Source organism: Maniola hyperantus, chromosome 5 (assembly GCF_902806685.2).
Source record: "Maniola hyperantus chromosome 5, iAphHyp1.2, whole genome shotgun sequence".
Taxonomy (NCBI): Eukaryota; Metazoa; Arthropoda; class Insecta; order Lepidoptera; family Nymphalidae; genus Maniola; species Maniola hyperantus.
In genome coordinates, this window is record NC_048540.1 from 73,799 (window position 1) to 98,179 (window position 24,381).

Below are 24,381 nucleotides of genomic sequence, written 5' to 3' on the forward strand. Positions count from 1 at the left end.
ATATCGAGAGGCGAAGTACGCAATAATTACAGAGGGTGTCCACTGTCCACCGAGACCTCCACCACCACCACCTCTGACTCCGTGTAGCCCTTTACCATAAGTTAGCCATCGACCTACTCCGTGGTGTTGGCCGATATACCTACCATACCCGAAAGCATACATACCTGTAGGTAGGAGTCGCCAGTTCGTGGTACTATAGTACGCGGACATTATTCCGTAGCGTGGAGGCGGTGTGCGGGGTGCGGGGCGCGGGCGGCGGGCGGCGGTGGGCGGGGCGGCCAATGGCGCGCGCGGCGCGCGGCGGCGGCGCGGCAGTCTCGCTCGGCGCGCCGCCTCGGACGCATGCCGCGCGTGCCGCGACTCGCGAGTGACCCGTGCTGTGCGTAGTGCCCTCTGTGGAATACTCGATACTGTTTATAATTAACAGGTACCTGCGCAGTGAACTAACTCGGATCCCGACTACTTGAAGTAGGGACCTAAACTACCTAATTGATGATAGAACACTTAAGTACGTAAATACCATTTAAAGTTTCCCTTACCTACATAGATAATATCATCGTGGGTTCGAAAATTGATACCGATGAGCTGATACCTAGGCACTAGGCACTAGGCAGTGGGCAAGTGAAGTGTAGGTCCGCGAGTGAGCGACGCGACGGTCGTGCGTCAGGCTAGGCCAGGGCCAGGGCTAGGCCTAGGGCGGACGCGGACGGTCCACTTACCTAAAGGTAGGTACATATCTGGATTATACTCTGACACTGAAGTGTGCAAACTATCGGACGTGACCTAACCTTGGGACAGACTGGATTCTGGCTGAATGAACTAGGTGAACTATATAATACATTGTGTACAGCAGGCGGGGGTAGCGTGACGCGACGGCAGCCAGCGGTAGGTCGCGCAGCTGGGTAGGTACCTACTTAAGTACCTAGGTAGGTACCTAGTTACCTCCTTTGTTCGTAAATGACGACTCAAGTCACCCCTACATGGCTGCCGGCTCCGATATCAGAGCTCGATGGCTCTCGATCACTGTGGCCTTATTTATTATTTATACAGAAGGGGGAAATCCTCTTGGACACCCACCGGACTTTTACCGGCTAAACCCCCTTCTGTCTCCCTGTGTGCCGCGTGCCGTGTGCCGTGTGCTGCGTGCCGCGTGCCTCGATTGATCTCGTTTTGTCTTCGTGTTTCCTCGTCCTCCGTCGTCTGTAGTAGAGATTATTTTGTCCAAAAAGCTTGCAACGAGCATCCATTTCCACACGTGGTCCTGCTCTATCGTATTGTGCACTAAACCACTCATATTGACAACTTGACTGTCTGTCGGCAGTTGTGCATTATCGATTTGGTCGTAATCTCCTGAGAAGCATTGCGTCACACGGCAGCGGGCAGGCGGCAGGCGGCAGGCGGCAGGCGGCAGGCGGCAGGCGGCAGGCGGCAGGTCGCGCGGCACCACAGATATACCAGATATGCAACTGGCGTGGCCCCCTCAGTCCCTCTCGCTCAAGCAGAGGTACTTACTTGTGAAATGTTATTAGTTACGTTCGTCGCTTCGGCTATTGTAGGTATACTGTACCGGGTGTTAAAAAAAATTTAATTATATGATAGAAATGAAACGGCGAAAATAGCACACGGTAGGATTTTAATAATATAAAAATGTTGGTACAGAAAACTACCGCGGCTTAGCTCATAGGTCGGCACACAACATTTGTAGGGTCGTGGTGTTACGTTGACTTCGGCCTTTGCCCTAGCGGCAGTGATGTGTACTCCCCTCGTGTTGTCGGCCTCGTAGTTGGTGTGAGGCCGGCAGTTCGGCGTCAGCGGATGTTGCCGTGGGCACCCGACGGTGCAGACCACGCTTTCAAATCCAAACGTAGCTCCTGGAATTGATAACCAATGTGGGTTATTCTCTGGTCATATGAATTTCCGTTCTGAAATCGAACCCGGGCCCGTGTCGAGCACAGAAGGTAGGTACTTGACATGGTAGAATTGCCGGTGTGGCGATATCAAAATAATGAATTGGCAAATACACTAAGTAAATTGTTAATACAACGGTTCAAATTAACTACTAGGGCTATGATTGTTAAAATAAAATAATTAGAATTAAAATTAACTAAGTAGGAAACTGGCGGTTGCAAAGAATGTATCGAAAGTTATTACGTTATTAGTTTATCTACTTGTTTTAGGTACCATTCAAAACTTACCCTTTTACGGGAGCACTTTTAGATTAATTACGTTTTATTTATAAAGAAAAATCAATTTTATTTTAAATTACGGAACAATGTAAATAGACAAAAACTTCGGCTCGCCACCAGAGCGAGCTCTCAACCGAGAAAAAGTCCAAAGGCCTCTTTCAAGGGCTTCTTTTGACAGCTAGCGTTTGGAAATGGGTATTGCCATTTCGCAACACCTAGGTACTTTTAATAAGAATGCAAATTAATAAAAAAAATATACTTAATTACGTTTAAAAATAAGATTTATAATAAAAGATAGGATAAAATAATAATATACCTAAGTAATAAATTCATGTAACGCTTCGTTACAATACTGCGACCCACCATTGCACAATAGGTAACTTCAAAAACAAAAAACAACAAAACGAATCAATTATTTACAAAAAGTGGCGTATTGCAGGGACGTTTAGCGTTCGGGATGTGGGCTATGGGCTATTACATACTCGTGCTTGTTTTTACCTTTCCCCAAGCCTTTCCCGAACTCGTGCGTTCTCTTTCCCAACTGTCAAAATAATGTCTATTAAAAAGAAAAACCAACCATGAAGTTTTTACTAAAAAAAATCATAGAAGGTTTTATGATTCATGCAAATATGGCGTCATTCTTATGGCGTCCCGCTAGGTAGCATACTTGGCCCGACTCTCTTTCTTGTCTTTATCAACGACCTCTGCAACCTTCAAATTCCAAATGCCTCCTTCGCCGATGACACAGCAGCACTGGACTGGACTCGAAGGAGCCGCTCAACTTGGTTTCGACTCTGTCCACGACTGGCTACTTTCTCATTCTTTAACTCTCAACATTACCAAAACCAAATTCATGACCTACTCAATACGTACTAATACTCAGCCTACAACTCCTTTAACCATCAAAGTTCACTCCAATGTTTGCTCCAATAGGCTAAATACCAACTGTCATTGGGGCCGATTCTCTTGTACACAATCTCTAAACTAAACTAAATTAACAGGTCTAAATTTAGTGCCATCCTTTTTCACAAGCAACATTATGAAAGGGATAGCAATAGATTTAGACGAGCCATTTTAGTTTAGTTTAGAGATTGTGTACAATGGAATTAGCCACATTGTGACTCCATAGCTTCTACTGATAAAATTAAATATCTTGGTATTGTGCTGGATCAAAATTTAAAGTTTAAAGACCATGTCGATTTACTCACTAGCAGGGTGCGAAAATTAATTTTTATTTTCAAAAATCTACGAAGCATTGCAAATTCTACTGTGATCCGTAGTGTGTACCTATTATGCTCGATGCCAATCAATAATTCTATAGGTACCTACCTACTGCATCACATGTTGGGGTGGTACTGCTAAAACTACTTTAAAGCCCCTTGAAATTGCTCAGCGGGCTATACTCGTACTAAAGGTGGCAACTATCCTCTTTCCTACTACCTCACTGTTCCTAATGAAATATACTATTACAATACTTGAGTCAACATAACCTCACTTCACGTTGTTTGCCAAAATCTCACGTACAAATACATTTTGGCAAACAAAAAAAAGTGGCCACGGTGATAAGGACAAAACATAATCATTTTGTCACGTTGTACGGTCGTACCTAATAAGAGCTTAAATGCATTTAACTATCTCGCTCTAACAGTAAGTGTCGCAATAGGGCTAAGTACTTCTAGGTATTTATTCTGAGCTCGGCTGAGCTCGGCTGAGCTGACACACACTGTCTCGTGGTCCACTGTTGCAGGTTGGCGATGAGCTGGTACATCCATCGGCCTTTAGTCCATTTGTTCCATTCCCGTTGCCGTCGCGCGAGCGTTAGCTCCTCAGACGTTGCCGTCGCGCGAGCGTTTAGCTCCTCAGACGTTGCCGTCGCGCGAGCGTTAGCTCCTCAGACGTTGCCGTCGCGCGAGCGTTTAGCTCCTCAGACGTTGCCGTCGCGCGAGCGTTTAGCTCCTCAGACGTTGCCGTCGCGCGAGCGTTAGCTCCTCAGACGTTGCCGTCGCGCGAGCGTTTAGCTCCTCAGACGTTGCCGTCGCGCGAGCGTTAGCTCCTCAGACGTTGCCGTCGCGCGAGCGTTAGCTCCTCAGACGTTGCCGTCGCGCGAGCGTTTAGCTCCTCAGACGTTGCCGTCGCGCGAGCGTTAGCTCCTCAGACGTTGCCGTCGCGCGAGCGTTTAGCTCCTCAGACGTTGCCGTCGCGCGAGCGTTAGCTCCTCAGACGTTGCCGTCGCGCGAGCGTTTAGCTCCTCAGACGTTGCCGTCGCGCGAGCGTTTAGCTCCTCAGACGTTGCCGTCGTGCGAGCGTTAGCTCCTCAGACGTTGCCGTCGCGCGAGCGTTAGCTCCTCAGACGTTGCCGTCGCGCGAGCGTTTAGCTCCTCAGACGTTGCCGTCGCGCGAGCGTTAGCTCCTCAGACGTTGCCGTCGCGCGAGCGTTTAGCTCCTCAGACGTTACCGTCGTGCGAGCGTTAGCTCCTCAGACGTTGCCGTCGCGCGAGCGTTAGCTCCTCAGACGTTGCCGTCGCGCGAGCGTTTAGCTCCTCAGACGTTGCCGTCGTGCGAGCGTTAGCTCCTCAGACGTTGCCGTCGCGCGAGCGTTAGCTCCTCAGACGTTGCCGTCGCGCGAGCGTTTAGCTCCTCAGACGTTGCCGTCGCGCGAGCGTTAGCTCCTCAGACGTTGCCGTCGCGCGAGCGTTAGCTCCTCAGACGTTGCCGTCGCGCGAGCGTTTAGCTCCTCAGACGTTACCGTCGTGCGAGCGTTAGCTCCTCAGACGTTGCCGTCGCGCGAGCGTTAGCTCCTCAGACGTTGCCGTCGCGCGAGCGTTAGCTCCTCAGACGTTGCCGTCGCGCGAGCGTTAGCGCCTCAGACATTTCCGTCGCGCGAGCGTTAGCTCCTCAGACGTTGCCGTCGCGCGAGCGTTAGCTCCTCAGACGTTGCCGTCGCGCGAGCGTTAGCTCCTCAGACGTTGCCGTCGCGCGAGCGTTAGCTCCTCAGACGTTGCCGTCGCGCGAGCGTTAGCGCCTCAGACATTTCCGTCGCGCGAGCGTTAGCTCCTCAGACGTTGCCGTCGCGCGAGCGTTAGCGCCTCAGACATTTCCGTCGCGCGAGCGTTAGCTCCTCAGACGTTGCCGTCGCGCGAGCGTTAGCTCCTCAGACGTTGCCGTCGCGCGAGCGTTAGCTCCTCAGACGTTGCCGTCGCGCGAGCGTTAGCTCCTCAGACGTTGCCGTCGCGCGAGCGTTCGCTCCTCAGACGTTGCCGTCGCGCGAGCGTTAGCTCCTCAGACGTTGCCGTCGCGCGAGCGTTAGCTCCTCAGACGTTGCCGTCGCGCGAGCGTTAGCTCCTCAGACGTTGCCGTCGCGCGAGCGTTAGCTCCTCAGACGTTGCCGTCGCGCGAGCGTTAGCTCCTCAGACGTTGCCGTCGCGCGAGCGTTAGCTCCTCAGACGTTGCCGTCGCGCGAGCGTTAGCTCCTCAGACGTTGCCGTCGCGCGAGCGTTAGCTCCTCAGACGTTGCCGTCGCGCGAGCGTTAGCTCCTCAGACGTTGCCGTCGCGCGAGCGTTAGCTCCTCAGACGTTGCCGTCGCGCGAGCGTTAGCTCCTCAGACGTTGTCGTCGCGCGAGCGTTAGCTCCTCAGACGTTGCCGTCGCGCGAGCGTTAGCTCCTCAGACGTTGCCGTCGCGCGAGCGTTAGCTCCTCAGACGTTGCCGTCGCGCGAGCGTTAGCTCCTCAGACGTTGCCGTCGCGCGAGCGTTAGCTCCTCAGACGTTGCCGTCGCGCGACCGTTAGCTCCTCAGACGTTGTCGTCGCGCGAGCGTTAGCTCCTCAGACGTTGCCGTCGCGCGAGCGTTAGCTCCTCAGACGTTGCCGTCGCGCGAGCGTTAGCTCCTCTACCTACCTACCTACTGTAACAATCATGGACTCCCATACTAATGGTCTCCCATACTAATAAAGCAATAGGAAAATTTGTTGTAAAGAGTACAAAAATATTAGGTTAAAGTTTATAAAAATCAGTTTAGTAGATTATAATAATGCTGTACTAACACATAAAAACATAAAATGACTATTTTAGAAGGTCAAATTTACAAAACGTTATAAACACTCGTATAACGAGGAAAACTGCAGTTGGGAAGGTAGTACATGGGAACGACCCAGCGGTCGATGCCTAAATGCCAAATGAGTTGTCGCGGGTGTTGACGGACCACCGGCGCGGCGGTGCTTGCATACATTGAGTGCTAAGTGCAAGGGAACGTGCACAGAGGGAACACGTTCTTATCTGTAGGGCCACGCATGTGTCTGAAACTAGAATTGAATTGACTAGAGACACAGATAGGTCTGTTGATCTCTATGTTAAACAGATATTGCTTAAGTGCAAGGGAACGTGCACAGAGGGAACACGTTCTTATCTGTAGGGCTACGCATGTGTCTGAAACTAGAATTGAATTGACTAGAGACACAGATAGGTCTGTTGATCTCTATGTAAAACTAATATTGCTTGGAGTTCTGCACTCTTCTGATGGCTTTTATAAATACAAATACATAAACCAACTTTAGCGTTTGAAGACACTCATGCGAGAGAGGGTCGGAGCGCTCTGGTGTTTGTACATCCTGCCTAAAGGAAATCCTAGCGCCTCAGTGCTCTGAGAATCTTTGCTAAAGTGATTTCGAACGTGAAATATTTTATTGCTTACATGTATAATACAAATACATCTACAAACTAAAATTGTGTTAGAATAGTTATATATCCTTCTGAATGGCAATAATATATTAATACAAATGCATACACGACAAACTCGAAGGATTGGGGTCTGGCCTGCGAATTTAGCTCGTTTCGGAGATACCGTAGTGCTGCCGCTCATCCTTGCGATCTTCTAAAGATCAACTGTGGGAATGCACCACGATAAAAATGCAACTCATGTTCATATTCATGATCATTATCATTATCGTAATCGTCTATTCTCGATCGAACATAAGCGGGACGCACCGCTTTAAATAGTATGCTTGCATACGTTGCGCTATACAAAAAATGATGACGTGTTGTGGGGGGGGAACTACTGTTCGTTGGTATTTCATGAGATAAATTGCTCTCTCAATAACTTGAGAAATCAAGAACAAACGATGGGATACTAAGGGAAGGTAGAAGTTCACCGTTGATGGCGTGGCGGAGCGATCAACCATCATTTATCTTTTAATCTTTTCACCCATAAGGTAAATGATGCCAATACACAAAGCTCTTCTCCTGCTTCACCGGAGAACAGCTTGCACACGTCTAATAAATTCGGGTTTTAACTAATGTGTTCATCTCGTTGATTGCGGCATGATTCTATCTTGTTGTCCATACAAACTAAAGGAAGAATTATTTATTTAGATTCATGCTTAATAAGACTCAATACGTGAACCAACGAATTATTGATTAGACAAATCCAATACACGAACGCACGTTTCAAAATAATATGCTAGTTTTCAATGTGCAAACACATACTTTCAAAGCCCGAACGCGGTAGACAGTTGAATTTCAATACGCGAACAACCGGATGATTGATTAGACAAATCCAATACACGAACGCACGTTTCAAAATAATGTGTTAGTTTTCAATATGTGAACACCCATTTCCTTTGCTCAAACCCCGTAAAGTCATTTGTCTGATGAACTCATTACTTCTGATACTCTAAAAGTTCTTGGTTTATTATGGGCACAACACTGCCAAAAGATCCTTCTGCTAGATGATGCACGTGCCACTTTAAAAATAAATTAGGAGTAACATTTCTAGGTAGTTCAGTAAGTGAGGTAGGGCAGGGCTTTCTTAGGTAGGACCACAGGTTAGTTACACTACCTACCGGCGGATGGGCGTTAAGTTTGCCAAAACCAGCGCTGCATCCGTGGATATGGTTGTATATGCAGAGCAAACCCATAACGCCAACACATTTGAGGACTTGTTCTTTAGGGTTCCGTACCTATCTCAAAAGGAAAAACGGAACCCTTATAGGATCACTTCATTGTCTGTCTGTCTGTCAAGAAATTGAGAGGGTATAGTTTATTAGGTAGGTATTACTTCCCGTTGACCTAGAATCATGAAATTTGGCAGGTAGATACCTAGGTCTTATAGGTAACACACGTAGGTACCTCCACGGTACTGGCGCCTCTTGTATCGAACATCTAGAATAGAATAGAATAGAAGTCCATTTATTGGTTGATCCAACACACGATAAACACAAACACAAATATTTACAAAAAAAAAACATTCCTTAAAATCTAATTCAAACAAATAGGTACCTACCTAGTGTCTAGGATGTGTCGTGCCAAGGAGAAGGCCCGAACTCGGCTGAACGTTGCGGTTACACAACGCTGGTTCTCTGTTCGAGCCCATACGAGGGACTAGTGTCTAGGATGTGTCGTGCCAAGGAGAAGGCCCGAACTCGGCTGAACGTTGCGGTTACACAACGCTGGTTCTCTGTTCGAGCCCATACGAGGGACTAGTGTCTAGGATGTGTCGTGCCAAGGAGAAGGCCCGAACTCGGCTGAACGTTGCGGTTACACAACGCTGGTTCTCTGTTCGAGCCCATACGAGGGACTAGTGTCTAGGATGTGTCGTGCCAAGGAGAAGGCCCGAACTCGGCTGAACGTTGCGGTTACACAACGCTGGTTCTCTGTTCGAGCCCATACGAGGGACTAGTGTCTAGGATGTGTCGTGCCAAGGAGCGCGCGTTCAAATAATCCCCACGTTTTACCGAAAAGGCAAGGACCGTTAACTGTTATACAGTAATTTCATTTCGACAATATTAGTGTGTCACAAAGCTTAATTCTAAGGTCAAACACTTTTAAGTCTATAGAAACAGTTCCGAGCAAGCTCAGCTGCGTGGTTTTCGAAGCGAAGGTTTTCATCCATGCGTAGGCCAAGATTTTGAGTTTCATTGACATGTTCTATATCTACTCCGTCAATGCATAATTTTGGCTGGTGGGCAAGAATTGTACTAACTTGCTTCTTTGTACCTACCCATCTAGCGTTTTCCTCGCTTTAGTGAGATGAAAAGTTGTGTGTTTCGCACGGGTGCAAATTTATTTGCGCTCGAGTCTTTGAATTCCTCGCTACGCTCAGGATTCTATCTTTGAACCACTCGTTTCGCTCGTGGCTCTTCAACCTTAGAATCCTTCGCTGGCTCGGAATTCAATACAAACTCTCGGGACAAAATAACATCTTTGCACCCTTGCATAACAAATAACTATTGTTGGAGAAGCTGTTTTTAGTTTTACTATGGTTGTGTGACTCATTTTAGAATGGTGTTCAAAAGATTATAATTAAAACATTTTAATTTTACATATTTTACTTATTTAATACCATGGGGCATCTATCTTCCTTGGCATTTTCATGGCGGTGCGGGGCATCTATCCCTTCAAGAAGGCTTCTAAGGCCCAAAAAATGCGTGTGCAAAAACTCACTTTCTGCAAAAGCAGTAATAATTAGGTATCTACTACATAGCTCTTACTGATAGGAATTATTCTAATTAAATTCATATTTTTTAAATTAGAACGCTATTTTAAAAAGTGGGGTATCTATCCGTACTTCACCCTATAGTGCTCGACAGGTCGAGATGGCAATCGGGATATGAAAGGGAGGGGGGGGGGCACTGATTGCCAAGTACTTAAGTAGGTACTTAATAGATTTTATTGTTAGAATTGTTAGTTACTGTTTCTGTTACCTTATTTTTGTAGTTCTCGTGAATTCACAACTTATCCCTTTTATTGCCAGATTTAAAGGACTTAAATCGTTTTTGGGGGGCGGGATGTTTAATCGTCTTTTGCAATTTTGTAGTAGGTACGTTTAGTTATCGCTACAGATCCTAGATGGCGCTGCCTGCATTTGACTTACGATATCTCACCATGTGTATCTATACAATACGTAATACAAACTTACTTGGTATCGAAATCCGATACAGTTCAGTAATGTGGTCGTGTTTTATTTTTACAGTAACTGAGTGTACTGCTGGGCGGGCGCGGCGGCGGCGGCGCGGCGCCATGGGGCGCGCGCGGCGGCGGGCGGCGCGGCGGTGAGCTGCCCCGAGGTGATGTACGGCGCCTACTACCCCTACCTCTACGGCCGCGGCGCCGCGCGCTCCTTCCACCACGCGCCGCACTTCCAGTACGACCGAGTGAGTACCACACACTGAGTGTACTGCGGGGCGGCGCGGCGCCATGGGGCGGTGAGCTGCCCCGAGGTGATGTACGGCACCTACTACCCCTACCTGTACGGCCGCTCCTTCCACCACGCGCCGCACTTCCAGTACGACCGAGTGAGTACCACACACTGAGTGTACTGCGGGGCGGCGCGGCGCCATGGGGCGGTGAGCTGCCCCGAGGTGATGTACGGCGCCTACTACCCCTACCTGTACGGCCGCTCCTTCCACCACGCGCCGCACTTCCAGTACGACCGAGTGAGTACCACACACTGAGTGTACTGCGGGGCGGCGCGGCGCCATGGGGCGGTGAGCTGCCCCGAGGTGATGTACGGCGCCTACTACCCCTACCTGTACGGCCGCTCCTTCCACCACGCGCCGCACTTCCAGTACGACCGAGTGAGTACCACACACGGCCTACTTAGTTCTCGCACTAATCCTAGAGATTACTTCCTACAAACAAACTTACAAACTTAACCTCTTTATAATATTATAGTATAGACTAGTTGATGCCCGCGACTTCGTCCGCGTGGATTTAGGTTTTAAAAATCCCGCGGAAAGTGAAGTTTTTTTTTTTTTTTTTTTTATTGGTTTGCCAACAGATAGTACACATATTATAAAATAACAATAACAATTCACAGAGAAAAAATTTAGAGTGTACACCCAATTACTGGCAAACCGGCATGCATTTTAAAAGCTTGCAAGTGCGGGATTACCAGTTAACTTAAAGCTAAAAATACAAATATGAAAAAATAAAAAATAAAAACACTGCAATTTACAATAGTACTAAATATTAAATACTAAATATTACATAAAACAAGAAAAATAAGAAAAATTACGAAGAAGCATATGAGTTTATAATGCTGCATCAATAATACTGATGCAGCATTTTTTGTACTGCTGCAAGGAGAGTAAATGAGGATCTATTATCATATTTTTCGCAGTTTTAAAAAGATTATTATGTTCGCGACATATTTTAATCAAGACATTGTTTTCTCCTAAGTTTGTTCTGCATCCCCTTATAATATAAGGCTTGTACGTAGAAAATCGCGAATTTTTACGGGGCACAGAAAAAAATTATTTTGCGTAAAATGTTTGGGCAGTCAATATCACAATTTAAAATTTTGAACAGAAGTACCTGATCGGACCCAGCGTCGGTTTTCAAGTGACATTATTTTAAAATAGCTCAGTCTTTGTTTGTAAGATGTTAATTCTGCTTTTTTATTCTGATGTACCGTTAACAGAAAAAGGAATCGTTTTTGAACCCTTTCTATTCTTAATATGGGGTCTTAATAGGATGGATTCCAAATGCTGGAGCCATATTCTAGTAAGCTGCGAATTAAGGCAGTTTCCGGATAAAAGTAGCCTAAGTACTAGTATGTCACTCCCCAGGTCTTTAGCTAAAAGATGGAAACAATCAACAATCAACAATGATTGAAGGACAAACTAACAAACCAATAAACCCACAAACTTTCGCATTTATAATACGGGTACCTACTGATTCTGTTTCATTACCTACATAACGAAATTAAAAAGTTAAACAATAACAACAACTCTATTTCAGTTTAGGACACAGCTACGAACCTGTAGCTTCACTAAGTAGTTTCTAAATCCCTAAATCGGTCTTATCGGCCACGAGTGCCATGAGTGCCATGACAGACAGAGGGCCATCGAGAATCGACATTAGGTCTGTCTTTGTTCGAGTACATACGGTTGAAATGCATGGAAAGCCGTACGTATTAGTTAAGTATTTGTGATCTTTTTGTCTTCATGCTCTGTTTTTTGTTGTGTTTTTTTTTTTGTTTTGTTTATGTACGTTTGTCTGGTGTTGTTCTGTTTTGTACTGTGCGCTATGGTCCCAAATAAAAGGTTATTTATTTATTTTTTTATTTATACGGAACACTAAAATGTTAATAATAAAAATAAATCCCAAGAATTAGATTTTTGCCGCCCGGCCGTCAGCTGACCGCTGGCAGTGTCAAGTGACGCCGGTACTCGGCAGTCGGCAGTCGGCCGTCGGCAGCGGCACCGGTGTCGGATTGCGCAACTGGCACTGTCGGCCGTCAGCTGACCGCTGGCAGTGTCAAGTGACGCCGGTACTCGGCAGTCGGCTGCGGCACCGGTGTCGGATTGCGCAACTGGCACTGTCGGCCGTCAGCTGACCGCTGGCAGTGTCAAGTGACGCCGGTACTCGGCAGTCGGCAGTCGGCCGTCGGCAGCGGCACCGGTGTCGGATTGCGCAACTGGCACTGTCGGCCGTCAGCTGACCGCTGGCAGTGTCAAGTGACGCCGGTACTCGGCAGTCGGCTGCGGCACCGGTGTCGGATTGCGCAACTGGCACTGTCGGCCGTCAGCTGACCGCTGGCAGTGTCAAGTGACGCCGGTACTCGGCAGTCGGCAGTCGGCCGTCGGCAGCGGCACCGGTGTCGGATTGCGCAACTGGCACTGTCGGCCGTCAGCTGACCGCTGGCAGTGTCAAGTGACGCCGGTACTCGGCAGTCGGCAGTCGGCCGTCGGCAGCGGCACCGGTGTCGGATTGCGCAACTGGCACTGTCGGCCGTCAGCTGACCGCTGGCAGTGTCAAGTGACGCCGGTACTCGGCAGTCGGCTGCGGCACCGGTGTCGGATTGCGCAACTGGCACTGTCGGCCGTCAGCTGACCGCTGGCAGTGTCAAGTGACGCCGGTACTCGGCAGTCGGCAGTCGGCCGTCGGCAGCGGCACCGGTGTCGGATTGCGCAACTGGCACTGTCGGCCGTCAGCTGACCGCTGGCAGTGTCAAGTGACGCCGGTACTCGGCAGTCGGCTGCGGCACCGGTGTCGGATTGCGCAACTGGCACTGTCGGCCGTCAGCTGACCGCTGGCAGAGTCAAGTGACGCCGGTACTCGGCAGTCGGCAGTCGGCCGTCGGCAGCGGCACCGGTGTCGGATTGCGCAACTGGCACTGTCGGCCGTCAGCTGACCGCTGGCAGTGTCAAGTGACGCCGGTACTCGGCAGTCGGCAGTCGGCCGTCGGCAGCGGCACCGGTGTCGGATTGCGCAACTGGCACTGTCGGCCGTCAGCTGACCGCTGGCAGTGTCAAGTGACGCCGGTACTCGGCAGTCGGCTGCGGCACCGGTGTCGGATTGCGCAACTGGCACTGGCTGACGGCAGTTCGATGGACGCGGGTGACCCAGCAGCCCGCACCCGTCTCGTTCCTATGACTACATACAAGTAGTTGTGGGTTGCGAGAGGTGTGCGGCGAGCGTGGACGCCGCCTGTCCTTCCCCGGGATGCGAGCTATCTCCGTACCTACAAACGGATGGACCGTGGAAAGCTAGCATAGGTACAGACAGACAGACACAGTGTGGATGGTATAGGTATACAGCGTGGAATGTGTTGCAGCTGAACGTGCAGAGCTCCGGCAATGCGGGCGCCGAGTACGCGCTGTCGGGCGCGTCGGGCTCCGCGTCGTCGGGCGCGCAGTCGCCGGGCTCGCCGCCGCACGCACACGCGCACCACGCGCACGCGCACCACGCGCACCACGCCGCGCCGCGCTTGCGCGCCAAGCGCGAGGACGGGCGCGCCAGCGCCGACGCCTCCTCCGAGTCGGAGGGCGAGTGCGGCGGCGCGCGCGCGCAGTACGTCAGCGCCAACTGCGTGGTGTTCACGCACTACGCGGGCGACGTGGCCGCCGTCGTGGACGAGCACTTCGCGCGTGCGCTGCAGCTCGACAAGCCCAAAGGTACGTCGTAGCGGAGCCCTGGTACCATATCCGCTGTTCAGTGCTCAGCGCGAGGACGGCGCGGACGGCGAGTGCGCCGGCGCGCGCGCGCAGTACGTCAGCGCCAACTGCGTGGTGTTCACGCACTACGCGCGCGACGTGGCCGCCGTCGTGGACGAGCACTTCGCGCGCGCGCTGCAGCTCGACAAGCCCAAAGGTACACACAGCAAAACCATTCGGTTACCAGAGCATACTAATGCGCGTGTCATATCAGGATAAAAATATATCCAAAATTATTATGCTAAAATTGACCCAATCATAAACTTGGAGTCTACAATAAATATTTGTAGTAATAATTTAAACAGAATCAAGATATATTTCATGCATCGATATAAATGACATCGAGATATGCCCAAGCGAACAAAAATTTTCACGGTTTTGGAACCAAATAAATCAGCGCCACCTCTTTAGATATCTACTAATTTTGAATCCAGACGTAACTGAGGTTGCATCAATGCTAAATAAACATTTTAGGACCAATGAGTCGGTGTCATTTTGCTTGTTCAATGGCCCTGTCCTTACGAAGTAAGTCAATGCTTTAATGCTTTAAATGTTATTCGCTCGATATGTGGACGAAAATTCAAACCGAGTCTACAATAACACCAAGGTCTCTCATACTATAAACTTAACTTATTTATTTTATAGACACAGTCTAACGGATTTTGTTCTGGTGAATTAATGTGGACACACTTTTCAATATTTAAGGACATACCATTTGTACTGAACTTTAAATGGAGAGAGATTATACCTACCTTGAAACATAATATTAATATCTATGCTACTTTTTATCCTTTAAAAATCCATGGTTCCCTCGTGATTTTTTAAACATACCTAGGTATACCTATCCACGCGGATAAAGTTGCGGGCATCATCTAGTTCATGATTTATTTATTTATTTAAACATCTTTATTGCTGAATACTATAAAAAAGAATAAAAGTACAGGAAAGACTTAAAACAAAGGTTGACCTTATCACTACAGCGATCTCTTCCAGGCAAGGCTACTTGAGAGCTTATAGAACTGTAATGTAATCGGTCATCGATCGTGTGTCTGTTTATGCGCGAGGTTGGTTCTGCAGCAACGAGGCTGTAGTGAGCCGGTGTTGTTGCAGAGGGCGTGCCGATGTCGTCGCGCAACCTGCCCGCGTCGTTCTTCAACGCGGCGGCGGCGGGCCCCTCGTGCGCCGGCCTCGACCTCTACGACTACGACCCCTGGCACCAGCACTACGCGGGGTGAGTGATCCCATGCGATGCGACCCATCACCCATGCGGTGAACTCCATTCACAAAAACAAAGTTTCATTCTACAAACAACGTTTCGCTAAATTAGGACTCATTTAATCATCGTTATAAAACTTCTGGTTTTACAAATAATACCCGTGACGAAACAAGGGGATGGCAGAGTCGGTAAGACAGCGCCATCCCCTTCGTGGCTATATCTTTTTAAAGCACCCAGAAAAAAGTTCCCCGCTGTTTGTTAATTGCATATTTGTCAAATGATCTTTTGTAAAATGATATGTTTTCGGAATACGATGTTTGTGATCTGATTCGTTTTGAAACTTTTTTGATGAAATGATCATTTGTTATTGTAGTCACGGCTAAAGGAAACGTGTCAAACATTGTGAGTTGACATAAAAATGATAAAGGAGAACAATCTGCAAAAACTAATTTGTCTATACCAATGTTACCCGCTTCCACTGTACAGACTATAAACATTTCGGCGCAGTGTCTCAGCTGCTCGAGTGTGGGGCATTCGTGCGAGTAGTGTCGGGCGTGTGTAATGTTGTGTGTGGTACGGCAGGTACGGGCACGCGGCGCACCGGCACGCGGCGGAGTACCACGCGGCGGCTGCGCACCACAACATGGCGGCGGCGGGCTACGGCGGGCTGCTGCTGGGCCGCGGCTCGCTGCACGCGCAGTACAAGCCCGTGGAGTGGCCCGCGCACGCGCACGCGCACGCCTCGCACCTCGACCCCGCCGCCTGCTCGCCCTACTCCTACCCGGCGCCGCCAGGTCAGTGCCGTCGGCTGTCTACCGGCCTAGCGAATTGATTACCTCTCATATACATACGTAGGTACGTAAGTATTAGGATTAAAGTTATTGTTCGCGACAGGTCGATATGGCAAAGTCCTAGTAAGTAGTACCTAGTAGTTAAATTTATCAGGATACATTTAACTTTAATAAACGGTACCTTTCCAAAAAGCATTAATTAACCCCTACACAAAAAAGGCCTGAAAAACAATAGACCCAACAATAGACCAAAGACCCATTGCCCTTTTACCAACCTTTGCAAAAACATACGAAAAAGTGATACATTATAGAATATTATCCTTCTTAAATTTTAACAATATATACTGTTAGCTTATCGAAGTTATTTCAATTAATTAGACAATATTTGACTCATCTGATCTGTGGCAGGGGAGACATCTTGAATCGATTTGTATAAATACGGGTGTTTGAAGGTTTTTAAGCCAGTCTCGTTCCGACTGGAGACTCGACGACTATTAAATACTTTTTGTGTTTAGGTCGCTATTTTGATTATGTGGTTGCAATAGCAATTGTGCCCTAATCAAGTTAATATTTGTGCCTTTTGGGGTGGGTTCGTGGGGCGAGGATGCTAGATCCCTTTTAAGGACCTGTCATCCCGTCTCGCGGAATCCACGGGGGACCGGGGGGCTGGCAATTACCTCGGTCAGCATATTAGTCTGGCCATTCAACGAGGTAACACTGCCAGCGTTCTGGGCACCCTGCCTCGTTGCGGTGGTTTAGATGATATTTTCGATGTGTAATTTTTACGTTCAATTGTTTAGATTCTTTTTATTAATTATTATTAATTCAATCATTTAATCTACGATAAAGTCTTACAAAACCAAAAGTTAATATTGCAGTTAGGTTATTATAAATATTAAAACTCTCGATAAGCCTCTACGCGTTGTGATCTATAGTGCAAGTTTTAAATGAGGGAACATTTTTATAACTTACAAAATTAGTTCAATTTAACCTTCTTTTCTGACTTACGCTTAAAATACTAAATGAAAATCAGTATAGTTATGGAAAAAACAAAAATACAATTTTGGCAGTTTTTAAAATATAAAAAATGGTGTGGGATAATCTTAATAATAAAAAGCTTTTGACTGTGTTGTTCATAAAATTTTACTGACACAATTAGAGCAATAATATGGTGTAAAACGATCTGCCCAAAAATTTATGCAATCATACTTAGAAAATAGTGAACAGGCAACTTTAATTGATATTATGTACGATACAAAACAAAACCATCGTAAAAAATACGTTAAATATACTAGTACAATGGCTATCATCGATCAATTTAAAAGTCAATTTAGAGAAAACAAACATGATTAAATTTTTAAAATATAAACAAACTCCTTTGAATGTAGAAGTTACGCACGGCGTTAGTAAGATAGGACGCTTACTATATATTATGTATACCCTCTCTTAACATACGGACATAGATTAATATTGGTCTCGCTCCGTTCATACGGAGTTATATTCTGGGGGAACTCGGTAAATGTACAGCCCACCTTTATAGTTTCTACCTACTACAGAAAAAATGTTTAAGAATTATATGTAACATAAAATATGATCAATCTGTTAAAAATGCATTTATAGAAAAAAAGTATCTCACCTTGTAGGTATTTATATTTTGGAACTATGCATATTTATTAGAAACAACACTGAGTATTTTGTTGGAAATTACACAAAAAGAGACCATTTGCGTATAAAGTATAAATACAACATAATTGTACCGCAAAATAAAAGCTACACTTTCTCAAAAAGCGCATTTGCATTTGGTGTAAAAAAAATCATTTACTACTCAATATTAAAAAATCAGAAGGCACTAAGTATGGTTAAAAATAAATTAAGAAATTGGTTAATTAGTACCTAAGGCATTTTATAATGTTAAAGAGTATTTTTGTGAAAATTATTGATGTAAGTATAGTATGCGATTAGATAGTGTTTTTAGTTTAGTAAGCAAAATATTTAAACATTGTAATATATATAAATATTTTGTAGTATTGCACCGCGCACGCCACAAAGTGGCAAACTGTTAGAACATGTAGGTACCTACACAGTTAATGCAATAAAATTAATTTTATTCTATTCTATAGCGAGGTGATATCACATACCGGGTAATCGATATTCGATATATAATTTTTTGGTCCGCAACAAAATGAGAGTAGGTACCTTCTTAAAATTATGACCACCATTTAAAGTAGACCTGATATTTTATTCGTCACAAGTCACAATAGAAATCAAAATGAACCTATACTAACATCGCCATATACCTAACTAGTACCTACCAACATTTGTGAAAGTGATTAGTTGGGGTCAGGGGTGCCGTTGTGGAGTTCCAAAAAATATTAGGTATAGGTACCTACCTATTCGGTAATACATACTTACCTAAATTACATTATTTTTAATTTTTAGTGTACAAACATAGTTAGGTATTGAAGTCGGTTTAGGTATATTTTTATATATGTCGGGGAACAAGAGGATGGCCGATAGTTATTATTGATCTTTGCCGACATCAGAAGGTAGTAATTAATAAGTACGTACTTTAATCCATGTTCTGTACAAATAGTTCTCAGTACTGCAAACAACTTATCGGATCAGTCAGGATACTTTCCCTAAATTAATCAGGCCACTTGTATCTGAACTAACTATATTCTTTTGTTATCAAATGACATGAGTGTAGTACCTTCAATTACAATCATTGTAATACTCACTTATCACACGTGAAAACCACTAGCGTAATGTAACGTAGGTAAACCTAACCTAACCCTACCTAGGTCGCCTCCCATCACCCCTCACCTCACTCTAACCTAATCTCAATATCATCATCATCATCATCAACGCATCATCATCATCATCGTCATCGTCATCATCGCATCATCATCATCGCATTACCATCGCATCATGTGATTAGGGCACAATTGCTATTGCAACCTCTCAATCAAATCACTAGCCATTTTTTTATCTGAAAATCTAAAGACAGTCTACTACTGGTTCGGAATGCCACAGCCTACTACTGCGAGAAGAGCCAGCAAGAAACTCGCGTGACGACTAACTCAATCACTAATCTCAACATAATGAACACTCTTTAAAGAATCATCACTCTTGATCTAAATCTGATCATATTATTACCCAAGGTCAGTCACTAAACACAATCTGATAACTCAGTCATCATTTTAACTCATGAATTACTCTATTATTAAACAGTAATCGATACTCCATATTCGTTAAACACTTATCACGAGAATATTATTAATAGTGCTTTGCAGACAAAGTCACCGGATGGCACTAGATGTTACGATTTAACACAATGTACATAAGCATCGAACAATTACTGTTCTAACTATATCACAATCACCGAATTAAATATCACGATTAAGAAACTACCTACCTATCTCAAATAATAATAATTAGCTAAGCTATAATCTGATACTTAATTAATTTAACACGAGAGAGAATTGTGCACAACAACAAAATGCGTGCGTGTCAAAATCCAACTCTGACAACTAAAATAAAGATGGCTAGCTTCCGTAGAGTAAAGCTTCCTTCATACGTTTCTTTTCACGGAGTCTACAGACAGTAAGAACTCTTTCAATATCGACCCTCCAATATATATTTCTTTTAAATATCTGAAACCCTTTTGTTCTTCGTAGCATAGCACCCGACGCGGCGGCTATTGAGCATCGCGTACGTCGTCAGATCTCAAAAACATGATAGTTTGTTTTTGTTTCGGAAGGGCTCCTAAATAGTGTAGATGGAAATACGGCGATAGTGCGACAAAAACGAGCGTAGTAAAGGTAGGTAGGTAGGTAGGTAGGTAGGTAGGTAGGTAGGTAGGTAGGTAGGTAGGTAGGTGGCGGTCGTTTAGCGTTGTTTTATGGCTGTGCTCATTGTTTGTATTGCCATTGACTGATCACATTCTTCCGCGGCCGCCGCCTCAAAGCGCTGCAGCTCCGCGCGATCAAACGCCGCACTAAATATACGGGGGCAGGGTTCATCTCTAGCACATTCCTGCGCGGCGCGGATACTTGAGGCGACTATGCTGCAGAGTGCAGACTAAACAACGCTCGGCCGTGCTGCAGCTGCGCGCGATCAGGCGCAGGGGTCACCTGTAGCGCGGCAGACGGAGGGGTGCGGGGGTGAGGCGGATGGAGGGGTGCGGGGGTGAGGCGGACGCGACGCGCACGATTGACGGTCACTGTTTACAATAATTAGCGGCGGCGCCTTTGACGATCACGCTCTCTATCTGCGAACAAAACAACGTCTCGTGATCGCGCGTCGCCCCCCTCCCCCTCCCTGCACGCCAGGGGTCGAGGGACTGTCCGCACCAAACCGACACACTGCATGATGCAGATGTGACAAAGGTTGGTTTTGATTTGGACGACACTGTGTGGGACTGCACCACACCGCACACTGCACTCTGCAGTCGCAGCGGCTCGGCGCTCGCAGTTTCCACCAGCCGCGGTATAGTCCGTTCTTCCTGACATACCTGAGACAATCCGTAAGTAGGTAGGTATGTCAACTCACGAGTTTGACTTGTCTGCGAAATATCATTTATATATTTTTATATATATATTTTATATTTTTATTTAGACAAAAAAAAAGCGAATAATTCACACCAACTTCCAGACCAAAGCACTAGACAAAAAGCCGCGACTGGTGTTGGCAGTTTGCAGCCCAAATAGACCGTAGTCTGTGCTAGGGCTGACAAAGTTCATCGACCTCATTCATACTAATATTATATTATATTATATACTATACTATATTTATACTATACTATATATATATTCATACATTACTAAAACTATACTTTATTTGGTGCAACAGTGTTAATGCATACGGAGTTTAGATATATAATTTAAATAGATAGGATAAGTTGTAATAAGTTAAAGCATTCGTTTCAACAGATCTTGTCATAAAGACGTTTAAAATTTTCAAAAGAGGTTTCTAGGAGAAATTTCTTTATATAGAATTTAAGTTTTTTCTTTAAGGATGGGCGCTGGGCACATAAAATCAGATTAGATACCTCCAGCGGAAGGTTATTGAATAGTTTTGGTGCCGCAGCTGTAAAATGTCTACTCGAGAATCCAGACGTTCGTCGGGGAACTGAACATCTTAGTTGCCTTTGCCTACGGTGACTGGGAGTTTGCTCGATTGTGAAGTTGTCTATATATTTTGCCATATACATTGTTATTTGCCAAATGAATATTTTTCTTGGGGTTAGTACTTTACTTAGCTTAAATAATTCTTCCGTAGGAAATCGTCGGTTCTTTTTTAAGATAATTTTGAGATTAAGTTTTTGAGCCTTATTTAGTTTGTCTAGTAAAGTTGATCCACATGAGCCCCAGGCTATAATGCCATATAATATTAACGACTGAGTTAAACAGCAGTAAACTCTTAACAGTAGGTTAACACTCATAATGTTTCTTAAATTATTGTATATATAGCTCAAGCTTCGGACTTTTTTAGTCAGCATGTCTACGTGCTTATCCCACCTCAGATGTTGATCAACAATAATACCGAGATAAGTTGTGCTATTAGTACATGATAATATTTTGCAGTTTGCACAGTCAGACTTATTCAAACAAGAGTGCACTCTAATCTTCGGAGTCTCGGTCGGAAGACCGGCACTGGTGGGAGAGAAACACATACATAAAGTTTTATCATCATTTAAGGTTAGCAGATTATTGTCATACCACCCCTTAGCTAGACGAAGGCCATGTTCGGCTTTTTGGATGGTACTTTCCCACGTCGAGGCTGAAAATAACAAAACAGTGTCATCTGCAAAACATAGAGATTTTGAGTCTGTCTGATTGTCTGTCAATAGCGAACAAAAGTCATTAAGATAGATATTGAACAAGATAGGGCCTAATACGCTCCCCTGAGGGACACCAAATATTATTTCTGAATTGTTTTCAGCGCTAACTTTATTATCAACTCGTACAAATTGTTTCCGATTTTTAAGATAACTACTGAACCAGTTTAGTGCATTTCCAGTGAATCCGTACCTCTCTAATTTTGTTAGCAGTAACTGATGTGAAATGGTATCAAAAGCTTTGGCAAGATCTATGAACACAGCAATTGTTTTATTTTTATTTTCATGGTTCAGTACAATTTGCTTTGTTAATTCAGCTATTGCATCACCGGTTCCCATGTTATCTCTAAACCCATATTGATTATTATATAAAATATCAGTAGTATATGCAATAATCCTGGTTTTCATTATTTTTTCAATAATTTTTGCAGTAGTTGGCAAAAGAGAAATGGGACGATAGTTTGACATTATGTTAGTTGGCCCTTTCTTATGTAGTGGCATAATTATAGCCGTTTTTAAGGTCTGTGGGAATATTCCTGCTTTAAAGCTTAAATTAATAATACATGATAGTGGAGCAGCAATTTCGCGATTCAGTAATTTTAATATTTTAGCGGTAATGCCATCGTGTCCACAAGAATCCGTGTTTTTTAGAGTCCCTATGAATTTACTCACCTCAGCTTGATTTGTAGGCTTTAAGTAAAATACTTTATCTACAAGGGAGAAATTAATTTTGTTGCATAGGGTTTCCTCTGTGACGCCTACAGTATTCAGATGCTTTTGGGCAAGGTCATGTCCTACTGAGCAGAAAAAATTATTAAAAGTATTAGTTATCTTGTTTGGTTCTGATGAAAAATTTAGAATTTGATTATTTATTAACATTTCTCTAATAGACAACTTCTGTTCAGTTTTTCTATTAGAGGCTTCATTTAGAATTTCCCATATCTTTTTAGAGTCCCCTGAGTGTTTAATAATTTTCTTTCTGAAATATTTTTCTCTTGTTTCTTTTATTATTCGATTACATATATTTCTATATTTTAAGTAATTGGCTTTATTGACAGATTGGTTAGGAATTTTTTTAAATAGATTATAAAGTTTGTTTCTTTTTTTTATACACGTAAGAAGTCCATCCGTAATCCAAGGTTTCAATTTAACTCTAGAGTGAGGTATTTTTTTAAATGTAGTGTTATTCTTAATATGTGTACTAAGAATGTCATGAAATAATAGGAAGGCTTTGTCAACATCTGTTGCTTTACAAACTTCATTCCACGATTGTCCACTTATGTCTTTGAGGAGTTGCTCATAGTCGACACATCGTTTTTGAAAAGAATTTTTCTTCTGTTCAGGGTAAGAACATTTTTGTTCAGAGCTTACACTGCAAAGAGTAAGATAATGATCGGTGATATCAGTTTTTAATACAGCAAATTTAGCAGTTTTGTTTTTTAGTCTTACCATGCAGTGATCAAGACAGCTATTCTCTCTGGTCGGTACGTTGATTCCAACTTCTATATTATGAAGGGCTAACAGTGCTAAATAATCATTTGCTTGTGGGTGTACATTGTCAATAATATTAATATTAGTGTCACCCATTAGTATTATATTTCTTGAACGACTTATCTGTTTAAGTTTATGATCTAGGGAATCTAAAAAAATTTCGATGTTATTGCAAGAAGGCGATCTGTAAAGGGCAATCAAAGTGAGCTCGTCATTTAAGTTGAGTTGTAAACAATTGGCGCCAAAAACTTCAAGTTCTGTACAACTATAGGCAATTGTATCTCTAATAAAAACAACAACACCATCATTTTGTACCGGATTTATCTTAGTGGACACAGATTGAAACCCAGGTAAGTTGTGATCATACCATACGTCATGTACTTATTCTTCTTGTTGCGAGTAAACTCGTCCTAATAAGTAGAGCCTGTGATGTAATTTCTGCGTCAGTGAGAAATGAGACATCAAACTGAGTGCACGCACCGCACCTTACACAACTCTCGCCCTTTGCATCGACGATCAAAATTGAGCCTTATCGCTTCCGCCATAGCGTCCTTCGAACCGGATCTTTACAAGTGAAAACCGGTCGATCGCACAGGGCCTGTTACCACACGAGTAGATTCTGTGCACACTGCCTAGTGCTGTGACGTCGCGCTGATGGTTGATGCGCACTCCGCAGTTCCCAGCGAGTCTACGTAGGTACTACCGTGTACTGGACTCTGAGTTGTCAGCACAGAGAGCACACAAGCCAACAGATGTGCTGTGACTCTAGCGCCTAGCACGTGTCGTGGCGCGCGGCATCAGGCGCCGCACAAAAACGGCGGCGAGTTAAAAGCGGGAGGACGGCTCCTCCTCGAGCCTCTAATGACTGCGATTAAAATTAATTTGCGCGCCGAGGCAGGGGCGGCCGCCAAATTAAATCCCCCCCC

At 45.0% G+C, this 24,381-nt stretch overlaps 1 protein-coding gene across 5 annotated transcripts in view; it reads left to right on the plus strand.

Annotated features, from left to right (window-relative positions):
• The first annotated feature begins 345 nt into the window (after positions 1-345).
• vg (transcription factor vestigial) overlaps positions 346-24,381 on the plus strand; it is a 35,607-nt gene continuing 11,571 nt past the window's right edge. For 2 of the 5 annotated variants that reach the window (XR_011236758.1, XM_069498603.1), the window contains exons 1-5: positions 346-725; positions 10,152-10,332; positions 13,740-14,079; positions 15,229-15,349; positions 15,917-16,128. Coding sequence is in view for 4 of the 5 variants with exons in the window: in XM_069498603.1 (XP_069354704.1) it covers positions 10,249-10,332; positions 13,740-14,079; positions 15,229-15,349; positions 15,917-16,128 (757 nt within the window). In the remaining variant the exon portion in view is untranslated. Of the gene's footprint in view, positions 730-10,151; positions 10,333-10,469; positions 10,756-13,739; positions 14,080-15,228; positions 15,350-15,916; positions 16,129-24,381 lie in introns of those variants that run through there. The other 3 variants (XM_069498604.1, XM_069498605.1, XM_069498606.1) reach the window with 3 other exon arrangements.